General features: G+C 32.2%; 2 protein-coding genes and 2 non-coding genes across 4 annotated transcripts; 3 read left to right on the top strand and 1 right to left on the bottom strand.

Annotated features, from left to right (window-relative positions):
• Nucleotides 1–1951: 1951 nt before the first annotated feature.
• On the bottom strand, nt 1952–2692 carry LOC148198832 (precursor of CEP14-like). Its single transcript, XM_088092184.1, has one exon. It carries the CDS (start codon nt 2622–2624, stop codon nt 2343–2345), a length of 282 nt encoding a protein of 93 aa, XP_087948310.1. The 5' UTR covers nt 2625–2692; the 3' UTR covers nt 1952–2342.
• Nucleotides 2693–4109: 1417 nt separating this feature from the next.
• Nucleotides 4110–4181, top strand: TRNAG-UCC (transfer RNA glycine (anticodon UCC)). Its single transcript has one exon. It is a non-coding gene; the product is annotated as a tRNA-Gly (tRNA).
• A 5464-nt stretch (nt 4182–9645) lies between these two features.
• TRNAG-UCC (transfer RNA glycine (anticodon UCC)) lies at nt 9646–9717 on the top strand. Its single transcript has one exon. It is a non-coding gene; the product is annotated as a tRNA-Gly (tRNA).
• Nucleotides 9718–11275: 1558 nt separating this feature from the next.
• On the top strand, nt 11276–12554 carry LOC124825864 (uncharacterized). The gene has a single exon (XM_047298592.2). It carries the CDS (start codon nt 11521–11523, stop codon nt 12442–12444), a length of 924 nt encoding a protein of 307 aa, XP_047154548.1. The 5' UTR covers nt 11276–11520; the 3' UTR covers nt 12445–12554.

The raw sequence follows: 12554 nt of genomic DNA on the forward strand, positions 1-12554 counted from the left end.
TGAATGAAATTGGAGTGGATATCTAAATATAAATTAGATTTAGTGTCACTATACTAATCTAAATCTACAACTACAATGTTTTAGACGGAGTGTAATGTCTATTTTATTTTGTATGGTTAATTTAGAGTAACTTGATATTTCCCTACATTTCATTTCTTTTATTTTTATTTTTCAATAAATCACATTGCAGCTAAAAATCAAAAGTGTTTTTTTATAATATGAAAGTGGTAATGAATCTCGTTAATGCTTTAAATATGTGAGAATAATGTTCTAGATTATAATTAGCTACAACAAATACTGTTCCCACATCAAGTCTTTTAGTGGAACAAAAAATTTTTATTGAGAGTTAAGGGAATATTCATTTTCATAGACAATATCAACATTTTATTGTTAATTTTAATTACCATATTCGATGTGTTATCTATTTTAAAGTTTGGAATTTTTTTTCTTTAAAGATGGTTTGGAGAATTTGAAAAAATATATATTTTAAAGTTTGGAATTTTTTTTCTTTAAAGATGATTTTATAAGAAAATTATGATGAAAACTGTATGGTGTGTTTTGGATGAAAACATTGACAGACAGTAGGCAGACAAATTGATTTTTGTGTTGATGGTTTTCAAATGATCGGTGGTTTGTGGAGCCCTTGTGTTGGTTCAGTAGGGGCAAAATTACAGTAGCAATTCGTGGCTGGTTACGTTGATATCATTATTTCAAATGTATAGACAAACGTGGACGAGACTAAGTTTCCAAGGTCCATGTCCCAAACTTTGAAAACTTTAAAATACTAGTGATGTTATTTTTCAATTTCATTATCACTAAAAACACTTTTAAAAATTAATGTAACTGCATTAATGGTGACGGTTTCATCGATTTATATAAGTTCAACACAGCATCCTAATGCTTATTTCTCTACTATAATTCATTTTCATAGCCAAAAGAATGACGTGCACAATAGGTACTTGCTCTCTGTTCTTGGCCTCTGTTTCGTTCTCTCTCTCTCAATTGATTGTGCTTAGTCTCTTGAAACAACGAAGGTGGATCAGGTTGAATTAAAAATTACTTCCTAATGGGAGTCTTATGTTGTAGGAAGCGCGTGGTTGTTAGTGAGGAAGAGAAGAAAATACGAAATGCTAGTAGAAACCAAAAGGAATCCAATTTTCTGTGTCCGACTCGTTCAAAACATGGATATAGTTTATTTAAGACTTTGAAAAATGCATTGAAAGGGACCGAAAAATGGAAATCAAGCACGAACCTTCTTGATTCCAAAAAGAATGCACATTGTTTGCTGTGGAAATAAACTTGATTGACGATTTTGTAGTGGGGTTAAATATTTTATTCAAGCTGGTCACCTTAGTTCGAAAAAGACATTTTCTCTGTAGAAAAGAAAAAATATGAATAGTACAAAACTGCTTAGCATAAGTCAATGAATAACTGTAGCTCACGTTTACCATTGAAACGTGAAGCTCACCAATCAAAACCCATTTTTTATTCATGCTTTATACTAAAGCAATATTGCCAATATGAAAAGAAACTTGTAACATCACAAACTGCAATAGCCAATGACACTACAAGACGGTGATCCCCATCTAACTTGACGAAATGCAACAAATACAACCCATCTTTGACGCGTTTTTCTCTTCCATTTTTTAGTTTTGACATGCCGAAGTGGAAGAATACTGTGTAAACTATAATAGTAGAACCAAATCCAAAGCCCATTCTTCCTTTTCTTTTCTTCCTACAGGTTCAAAGCAACTGGGTAATGAGATATTATTATGCATTAAAGCGAATTACTTTTTATTAAAACATGGTGTCATGGAAACAAATTCATGTAAGGTGCCAACACAGAAAATATAAAGTTGACGGGTAAGAGTGAAAGGGTGAGAGATAGGTAACAGATCCGAATTCCTCCCAATTTCGCATCCCATAATATCAGACTGACTAGGACTATGCATGGTATAAATCAAAATCCATTAATTAATCACAATAGAAAAAGTAAATTGGATTGAAATGTAATTTTCTATTGGCATAACTAGCGTGATAATTATTTAAAACTTGCTTGTACAGACCAAACTAAGTAGCAGACACAGAAGAAAAAAATGTGAGTATGAGTATACATATTTTCCCTGAACAATGACGAATAAAAAAAATATTGCGGATAACCCACAAGAGAGAAAAACAGAACCGTGTATACATACAAAAACTACCACCACCTTTATACATTCGACTGCATATCCCTAATCCTATATTATGGTATGTTCTTCCGCGCAAAGAATATCGGAAAACTGAAGAAATAAAAAAATGTTGACACTTGATGAAGGAACAAATAGCGGTTGTGAAGGTGATCAATGGCCAGCACCGGGGCTAGGAATAGATTGCAGAAGAAGTCGATCAGTGGTTATTAGTTGACGCGCAATGAGTTTCTCATCGACGACGGTGGAGTGACCTTTTCTGCTGGGTGTGGAAGATGGGACGGTGCCTTTGGGAAGAGAAGCGAAAAACAGAGATGGGTCAGCCGTGCTGCTGGGTTTGTGAGGTCCGAGATGAAGCTTTCTGCTTTCTAGACAGGAACATAGGGAAGCGAAGAGAATGAAGAAGAGAAGCAGATGGGAACGAAGGTGTGCCATAGAGAGTGGAAACTGAGAGAGAGGAGAAAAAGCGAGAATGAGAGCGAAAATTGAGGCTATGGTGTTTGTTTCATAGATGAAATGAGGTTGTTCGCGTGTTGTTTATTTATAGCATAACTAGATAGAAGGAAAGACAAACTTGGACTTCAAGTTTTGTTGAAGCATGGTCCCTTGCCAAGTCAAGAGAAAGACGGCAGTACAAAAGCAAGTTGAATTAAATTGGCAAAAATATTATTCCAAAAAAAAACAACCGACAGGATTTAGGTATTTGGCTGATAACATTTAAGTTAGCATTGTAGTTTAATATCAAGATTTTGATGTTTTTGATGTTAATGGTGTGAACTGAAGAGAAAATGTGTGTGGTTTGAAATGAGATTTGGAAATTAGGAAGCAGTTGGCGCGTGGGTGTGGAAGTTAGGTTGGTAGAGTTGGTCTTCCTGTTTTTGGTAACTTCCCATAAGTTTCTGTGTTTGATTTGTAGTGTATGAGTATGAGATGACGATGTTAGTATTGAAGTCGATGCGTCATGGGCAGCTTGCTTTTACATTTCGAGACGATTCAAAATAGTCGGTGTCTTCTGCACGCCTTCTTCTTACTCTTCACTTTTAACAACTCTCATAAATCACACAAATATTAACATTATACCATATTAACCAATTAGACCTTTCTATTTTTATTTTCCTCGCTTTCAACAAGCTGTGTGTAAAAATTAAAATACTAATGCAAAATAATTAAAAATAGAATAAAATTTAATATAATTCAACAAAACAATTACAAATGAAAATAAAATATTAAGAAAAAATTGAAACTGAAGAAAACCACTAGACTCATTATTGCTAGTGGTGACAATAACTCGCAAGTAATTAGGGTTTAACTAGGGTGACTTTTCATAAATATTTTTAATTGATTTAATTCAACCTTTTTGAATTACAATTTAGATTGACTAGAAATGAGAACAAATGTATTGGAGTGAATGTAAAGAAGCTAAAAGGTTACGATTTTTTTTGCTTTTTTTTTCGATGGTCCAAAATAACATGCATATTACACTAGAGTGTTAGATTTAAAGTTATTTTGTGTGTACGAATTTTGACTTTCTATATAGAAATATATGTATTGATAAAGGTGTTTTTGTGTAGTTTACTAAGTGTTAAGAGTTTTTTTTTTTGTGTGACCAAACTTTGTGTATAATTTGTAGATCATGTGACTTTTCCTAAATATAAAGAACCATTAAAGAATTATTTTCCAAGCTATTATTTTTACTTTAAAAAGTGCCAACACTTAAAATCTAAGAAAAAAGTTATTTAAATATATTATGTATATTATCATTGCTCTTCATTCTTATTTACTTAAGTTGGGTACTGACTCAAATGGAATGCCCTATAAAATAATCATATTTAGAAGACCAAGCATATGACACTGTTACATTCTTACGTGGTAAACTTTAACATATATATATAAGTTCTTAAAATCACAAGAACTCGTCAAGCGTTTGTAGTCCAACGGTTAGGATAATTGCCTTCCAAGCAATAGACCCGGGTTCGACTCCCGGCAAACGCATGTCATCTTCTTTTGGTTTTAACGGTCGTGTTATGAGAAATATCTACCATTTATTTTTTCAGAAAAAAATCTGCTTAAATTTTATTTATATAATAAAAATTACATAACTATATTTTTCTATCTTATTTTACCTCATTTGATAAATACTAACAAAAACTTTGGTTTTACAAATAAATAAAATATTTTAATTTTATTTAGCACAAGTTTAAATTCTAAAGGTCAAATTATATGTGTATACTTATATGACAATAATTTTTCTTTATGAAGATTTTAGTTGTAAGAAGGTTGTTAAAAATTGTAATATCCCATTGTCATAATAGGTTGGTGTGATTTATATTTGTGTATTGTTAGGTTAGTGTTTAATTGAGTCCACATGTATAAAACTTGGATGAAGAGTAGGATATGGGGAAAAGTTAAGCAATTTGCAATATTTTCACTATTTCAGTGAGTTCAAAATATTTTTATCTGTGCACTGACCATTCTTGGATGCATAGTCTAGATTTGCTTTGTCATATTGTAGAAGCTACTTTTCTTACAATCGTAACAAGAGAACATTCTTGTGAAATGCAAAGGCATTGTGAATGCTGCCATAAAGAAATATAAAGAATCTCATATTAATTAACTAATTATCATATTCACTAGTAAAACTTTTAAACTACTACATCAATTAACACTTTGAACAAAAGTTGTTTCGAAAACATGAAGTGTTTGAAGAACATACGCACCATGTTCTTTTCTTAATGGTTTTAGATGTGTGTATATCTCTTACATACTTTTATTTTGTACTTTTTTTATGTGTGAAAGGTTTGAAGCACTCCAAATGTTTTATAATTAATATATTCTTTATTGCTCATAAGAAAAGTACAGTGTTAGATTTTAAGTTTTTTTTTTTTTAATTTATTTTAAATTTATAATTATAAAGTACACGTATTTTTTTATAGATAATTTAAACTTTTTAAAAGACTTGTTTTTTTGAAACTTAAAATAAGAAACACTCATTTTACTAAAAGAAAATTAGAAGAATTGGTAACAATGTATACATATAGATGTAAAAAAAAATTCTAACAAATATTTTTTTAACACACTATATTATTTTTTTAAAGCATATATTTCTTAATTGCTATTTTTATTTTTAAAGTTTAAGAAAAAGTGCCAAGACTTAAAATATAAGAAACAAAGTGGCCTAAGTGAGCATTTCAAATCTAAGATGGATATTATCATTGTTATTTCTTTAATTTGGGTTCTAACTGAAGTGGAGTTCCGTACATTTTATGAGTGATTCTCCTTACACTTCTTATATTTCATCTATTTCGGAGTCATTTTCCCTGCACCTCACCACCCTCGTCCTGCACCTCCAAAAAAAATTATAATTCCAAAGTGTACTCCTTGTCAGTCAATGAAGAGAGAGAAAAATATTGTGGTTAAAAAGTTTAGTAAAACTTTAAACCCTAAAACTTTAACTCCTCTTCTTCTTCCTCCGCATCTCACTCTCTGCCGCATCTCACTCTCTGCCGCATCTCACTCTCTGCCGCATCTCACTCCCTGCCGCATCTCACACAGCAGTCAAACCCTACACCTACACCCCCTCCTTCCTCCCTCTTTTTCTCTCCGTCCTTTGTCTCTGCCATCCCACGGTGCTTTGCTCGCGTTCTGGGAGCACCCTAATGTTTAATATTACGTGATTACTTCGATCTGCGGCAGAGGCGTTTTTTGAGACTTTTAGTTTTTTAATATTGGTTATGATATTTTTTTTTTTGGTTTAATCATTCAGGAGGTCCCTATTTTTTTAGGAGAATCTCAATTTCGTCCTTATCTTTTTCGGTTTCTCAATTGGATTCTAATTTTATGAAAATTGCAACAATTGGGTCCCTACCGTTAAATTAGACCCAACAGCGTTGTGTGATTGCGTGGCGCGCTGAGTCAGATTCCAAACCCTACGCCTACTCTTGGTCCCCTGAGAATCCTTCCTTGCTTTCACCAAATGCTTTGACGTGGCATGTGACACGCTTAATGTTTGGTACTTATTAATTTATTATTAAAATTTTGCTTTTATGTTTTACTGACAGAAAATTAAGTAACAATATTAAATTACATCTCATAAATGACAATTATGTATCTCAAAATTCACAAATATCTAGTTGAATTTTCAATTAATTCATTTTTTTTATTAAGTAACAATATATCACATACTTATTATTAAATTTTCAATTAATTCATTTTTTATCTCCAAACAAATGTAAACTATATAGTTTATAGTATATGCTGCAGCAAATCCTGTGGCATATTTTATACGTTGAACAAAGTACAATTCTTATTATTTTTTAACACTAAAAAAATTCACGCCATTAAAAATTACGATATAAGAAATATTTCCTCGCCATTAGACAAAATATTATAGCAAGTTACGTGAATGCTAGATGTAATAATCAAATATTGTAACTATACCATTAAAAACTTAGATCTTGAACAGAATTATTCTAACAATCAAGGAAATCCTAACTTGAATTATAAGAAATTAATGTAAAAAAATTATAGACATCTGAGTCAACCAGTCTATTAACAGCAAATAATAGTTTCCATTTCCACACAAATAATGCATAAATGAAAATCATGATTAGACATGGGAACTCTTGCATTCCAGAAACAAGAAACAGGCTAAAACAAAACAATGAAGGGTAATGTCATTACTCAAGGCTGGCTGCATGCTTTAATTTACAGTGGGATTTTTTGAGGGATGACTCACCAAAATGAAGATTCAATTCTCCTGCATTTAAATTATCTGCTTATGCCATATTCTTTGGTGATTGAAATCTGGTGGTTCCAGAAAGCTTATTTGACTATCTTCATTCCGAGGTTGACTTCTCTCCCACCAACGACTCTTGATAGTGCAAGGCACATCAATGGAATGTGGATCCTCGATTAGGCTTTCCCAAAAGAGGAAAGACGATGTGGAAGCACCCAGATAGGAATCAACACGTTCATTGCAAAACTTGTTCATGTGTTCGTCATACTCATGTTCATTTTCTTCCAAGATGGGAAGCATCCTATATGGGGAATGATGCTGAGTTGCTTCAAAACGATTTGTTGAAACATGTCTAGGAGTTGCATAACGAGGTTGGTAAATGTAGTACCAATCTAGAAGATAGGGATTATTGTCTCGACTGCTGGATTCAGTTACCAACAATGAACCCAAGTGATTGCCGGTCACAAAAGTACCATGTGACATTTCCCTGGATGTAAAACTGTTTCTGTCTGTATAGCTTCTCATGTTAGTGTGATCTCTCCATGGTTTGAGGGGAACAAATCCATGTCTTTTTACATGGTCTGCTAATTTTTTGTCTCTGAATGTTCTCAGATTTTGTAGAAACTGCTTTCCTTTAGCATTTGGTTCCCAAAAAGGTTAACTACAATGGAAGCTGCAATGATAACAAATGTTAAACAAAACTTTTAAGCCTCCAGAGAGGACTAATGATACACCAGCAAACTACCTTACTCTCTTTCTTATCCTTTGTTGAACGACTTTGGGGGCACTTCGAAAGTCTTTCCACCATTTCTAAGTGCTTCTTCTGTTTCTCTGTTTTGTCTTCCATGGAAGATGATTGTTCCTGTTTCTAGGATTCCTCAAACTCAATTCATAGTATATTCATGATATTCAAATTCATGCTTATTTTTCAGAGAAGATCGGGCACGGAGGTTTTGGGACTCTGTTTCAGGGGGAGTTGAGTGATGCTTCGGTTGTGGCTCTGAAGAGGTTGGAGAGGACATGGAATGGGGAGAAGGAGTTCAGGGCGGAGGTCTCCACGACGGGAATATTCAACACACGTGAATCTTGTGCGGCTCGGGGAGAGTTTTACCAAGTTTTTAATTTTAAAACTATCTGATCATTCAGTCACATTAATTAAAGTTAAGCGTGTCAGGTAAACCAGAGATTGACGCTGTTGGGCTCAATTTAACGACAGGGATCGAATTATTATAATTTAAAAAAAATATGACTCAATTGAGACACTCAGAAAGAAAAGGACCAAATTGAGATTATGTCTAAAAATAGGGACTTTCTAAATGATTAAACTTTTTTTTTCAATTGTTTATTTTTTTTTCAAATATTTTTTTTTCAATTGTTTATAACCAACAAATATTTTTGTGGTTGGGAGTTAGGAAAATGGTTGGAGGTTAAAAAAATTAAATTCATTAATTATTATTTTGACTTTTTATTAAATGAAGGACAAACAGGTAAATTTGAGGTGCAGGATGAGGTGAGAGAGGTGTAGGAAGATTCACTCTCTATTTCGTCCTACACCTCCAATCTTTGTTTAATTTCCATCTTTGTCCTTGTGAGTCTCTGTCAGAAGAATCTTTAATGAACACACACAAAATTCCTACACCTCCTACGCATTTCAATTTCCTTTCTCAACGCACTTCATTTTCTTTCTCACAGCACTTCACTTTATTTCTCGCTGCACTTTACTGCATCACTCTTTGCTTCTCTTATGGCTGGAGCACTTCACTCCTTCAAACTTTTTATTTACTTTTGTTGCAATTTTTTTCTAATTCTTTATTAAGTTGTAATTGTTTGAATTATTTATTAATTATTTCAATATTTTTTATTACGTAATTATTTATTGTTTTTTTTGTTTGTTATTATATTTTTAATACAAAAAATCAACTACTAAAAAAATTACGTTTACAAAATTAACTAATAAATCATAAATAAAAAAAATATTACAAACAAAATAATAAAAAATAAAAACATATTTATTAACAAATAAATATCACAATTTAAATAAACAAATAAAAAAACATAAAAGTATTAAACAAATAAATAAAACATCATGATATATATCAAAAATAAGTTAACTAAAACTAAATCGTATTAAAAAAATATAATAACTCAAAAACATATAACATGCACAATTGGAAGTGCGCTAAAAATAATGGCGGAAGTTTGAAGTGCGTCAAACATTAATCGAACTTTGAAATTTGGTTGAGGTCTATCGAACTTCAAAGTGCGGCAAGACCTAACCGGTGTTCAGACGTCGGTGTTTCCTTAATTGTAGTTTCAACATTGATTAAAGGTATTTACTATTGTGAAAAATAATCTCGAACGTACTTTTTTCACCCTCTTTCTTCATCTTTTTCTTTCACGAACCACACTACACACACGACCTTTACTAATATCCATATCACAATGATCATCAGTGTATCATTACGACACTTCAGAAGACAAGCTCTCACGAAGAACAATTCTCCCAAACAATAACTCAACAGTGAAATAATCAACACAGTGATACATATACAAGGTTTATAATAACAGCTGACAAAAATGAAAATAAATGAAAGATAAATAAGTCTAATTAGAGGTACACGACGAAATGGACGAGGTACACAAAGAACCACTCGTCATATTCTAACTTAGTATATTAAAAGATTATTAATTTTATTATAACATGCACTAAGAATACATCAAGCGTTTGTAGTCCAACGGTTAGGATAATTGCCTTCCAAGCAATAGACCCGGGTTCGACTCCCGGCAAACGCATTTTTATTTTTAATTACTTTCGGTTTTCAGGATGCAAATAGTTTCATCTGATTTTTTTATATGCTTGTAAGTAAAAAATCTATCAAATGTCACATTAATAGATATTTTTTTCTTCATATTTTCTACTTATTTTAAAAATTTGAAAATAAAATTTCTTGTGAATATTTTTGACCTAAATTTAATATTTATCGTAAGTAAATATTTATAGTATAAATTCCTAAGTTGATAGCGTAGACACGTCATGTTGAAAGTTACACTTGACAAAAAGTTTTACTTACACAATTTCTACATATTACGAATTTTGCGCAAAGCAACAATGATTTCTAAATTAAGAAAACGTTTCCCCAAATTTTATGGTTAAGTTTAAATTCGCATAAAAATAAAAATTATATAAAAGCAACAAAAATTTTAAATGTTCATGTCAATTTTAAATTTACAGGAAAACTATATCCCAAATTTCTTAATTTAAAAATTTCACAAGAAATTATCTTTTAAATATTAAAATAGATAGAAAACATACTGCAAATTTTAAGTTCAGAAAAAAAACCATTAAAATATTATTTTTGAATTGTTATTTATAAGAGAATTGACACTAAATTGTTATTTATCTCTAACTGAAAATCTGAGTTTTTCTGTGTTTCTACGTACTCAAACTCTCTTTTTTCGTTCATTCACAATATAATAATCTCTCTGAGAAATTAACCTCTAGGATGAGAAGCAAATTTTTGTTTTGTTTTCAACTCTTGAGTTTCATTGAGCGAGGGAACATAGTTGCATGCTTGGTGCTGAGCGAGTGAACTGTGGCTGAACGAAAAGGTTCTAAGAGACAGTCCTTAAATCTTCTTTAAATGTTATTTTCTTTACACAATAATATAAAAAAAAACCACAATATAAAAAGGAACAGAAAAAATTACATCATCTAAAAAAACACATAATACATGAACAAATACAAAGGAGATAAAAAATAAACATAAATAATAAAGACTTATCACACTTCTCAGTATCCCTTACTCAGTCTCTACGTTTCTGCGTGTATGGAGTCAGAAGAAGATGGAGAGAAAAAGAAAAATTAAAGAGGTAGAGAAGATGGTATGTGTAATGAAGGAGGCTATGAACGTGAGTGAGTGACAATGAAAGAGAAGAATGGATGAAAATTGAACAGTGTACATGGATGCTTGTTTGATGAGAAATAAAGAGATTTAAAGAAAAAATATAGAAAAAAATGTGGAAGCAAAGATATCAAGATAATAACGGAATTGCGCTAAAATTGGTCTGAGAACAAAGGAAAGGAAAAATTAAAAATTATGTGAAAAGTATATGTATCATTTATAAAAGAAAAATGATGTTAATATATATTTTCCAGTTCAGAAATGGTTTGGCAAGTTATCTTATGGTACTACTGAACCAATAAATGAATGGTGTTAATATCTTTTATTTTATTTATCAGTTGTCACTGTCTAAGCCTACGTATGGCTCTGACAAAGGGGCAGGGATTTAATAAAATAATTAAGACACTTTCAATTTCCAAGCACCCACGCACTCCTTCATCAAAAGTCTTCAGAGTTATCTCAAGAAACTTACAGTCATTGTTTAATGGCAGCATTCCGCACTAACAAGGAACCTTCTCCCATTTACTATTCTACTTTTATACTTTTCATGTTATAACAGTTGAAGTTAGCCTTCTAAACAAGCCAATCATCTTCGCCTTCAATAATTCCTTTTCCTATAAATATACGCAACAGCCGGAACCTAGTAATCGACCATTCCACTCCAAAAAATATTCAGAATCCTTTCTCGATCTAAATGGGTTTGGCAGGATTTTTAAGAAAACTTCAAGATTTTTATGCTGCTCATAAAGCCATATTCACTATTTTCGTATGTTTCTGGGACGCACCTTTCTCCTTCTTCTACTGCTTCTCTGTCACGAGGTATTTATCCAATGTTTTTCTCACAAATAGTGAAGACCTGAGCAGCTTTGCAGATGCAACCTTCCAGTATGTTTCATTTGTTGCACAAGTTGAATGTTTTGCCGTTCTGGGCATATCTATGTTTTCCTTGCAAATGCCTATTTTACACCTCTTAGCCTCTAAGAAGAGAGTGGATTCAGAAGCGGAGTTGAGCATCACAAGCCTGATATCTATAGTCACTAAACCCGCGAGAAGCTTACTTGCTACGTGGTTCTTGGTAAGGCTAATTAAATTGGGTTTTATATTCTTCGGAATGTTAGTTTTGCATCAGCGCATGGCTTTGATTATAGATTCTAGTTGTGAGCAGCAACATGAACTGAGTGAAATCTTAGCCAGCAACGTTGGTACAATGATTTTGGTTGCAGTAGGTATCTTAATGTTCTCGTATGTGGGCACTTTTGGGAACTTGGCAATTGCTATATCGGTTCTTGAAGAGATTAGTGGATTTAAGGCATTGAAGGCTTCAGAGGTATTAAAGGGAAAGAAGAAAGTTATTGGATTTGTGATGAATGCGGTGCTGGGAGTTATATCTGTAGGGTTGTTTTTAGGGTATTTGTATTTGAAGACATGCTCCAAAGTGTCGGTGGAGTCTAAGAAGTTCATGCTGAGCATATGGAATAATGGTATATATCAGGTTGAGTTTTACACGTGGGGACTCTTCTCAATATTGCACTCGGTATCTCGCGGGAATAAGGTTGAACCCCTGGGAAGCTTTAAACACATTCTGATGAAGGAGGAAGAGAAGGTGCCATTGGTTTAAGAAAGAAACTACGATTCCAATTGTAACTTGTTAAAACATGATGATAAATTTTAAGTATTTATTTTGTAATTATTTATATTTTTATAATAGTATAGTTGTGGCTTATATTA

The sequence above is a fragment of the Vigna umbellata genome, chromosome 5, assembly GCF_029865625.1.
Source record: "Vigna umbellata cultivar VRB3 chromosome 5, Vumbellata_1.0, whole genome shotgun sequence".
Taxonomy (NCBI): domain Eukaryota; kingdom Viridiplantae; phylum Streptophyta; class Magnoliopsida; order Fabales; family Fabaceae; genus Vigna; species Vigna umbellata.

What these genes read in the sequence shown, in the direction of transcription:
- LOC124825864 (XM_047298592.2), top strand. Translation starts at nt 11,521, where the DNA reads ATGGGTTTGGCAGGATTTTTAAGAAAACTTCAAGATTTTTATGCTGCT.
- LOC148198832 (XM_088092184.1), bottom strand. Translation starts at nt 2,624, where the DNA reads ATGGCACACCTTCGTTCCCATCTGCTTCTCTTCTTCATTCTCTTCGCT.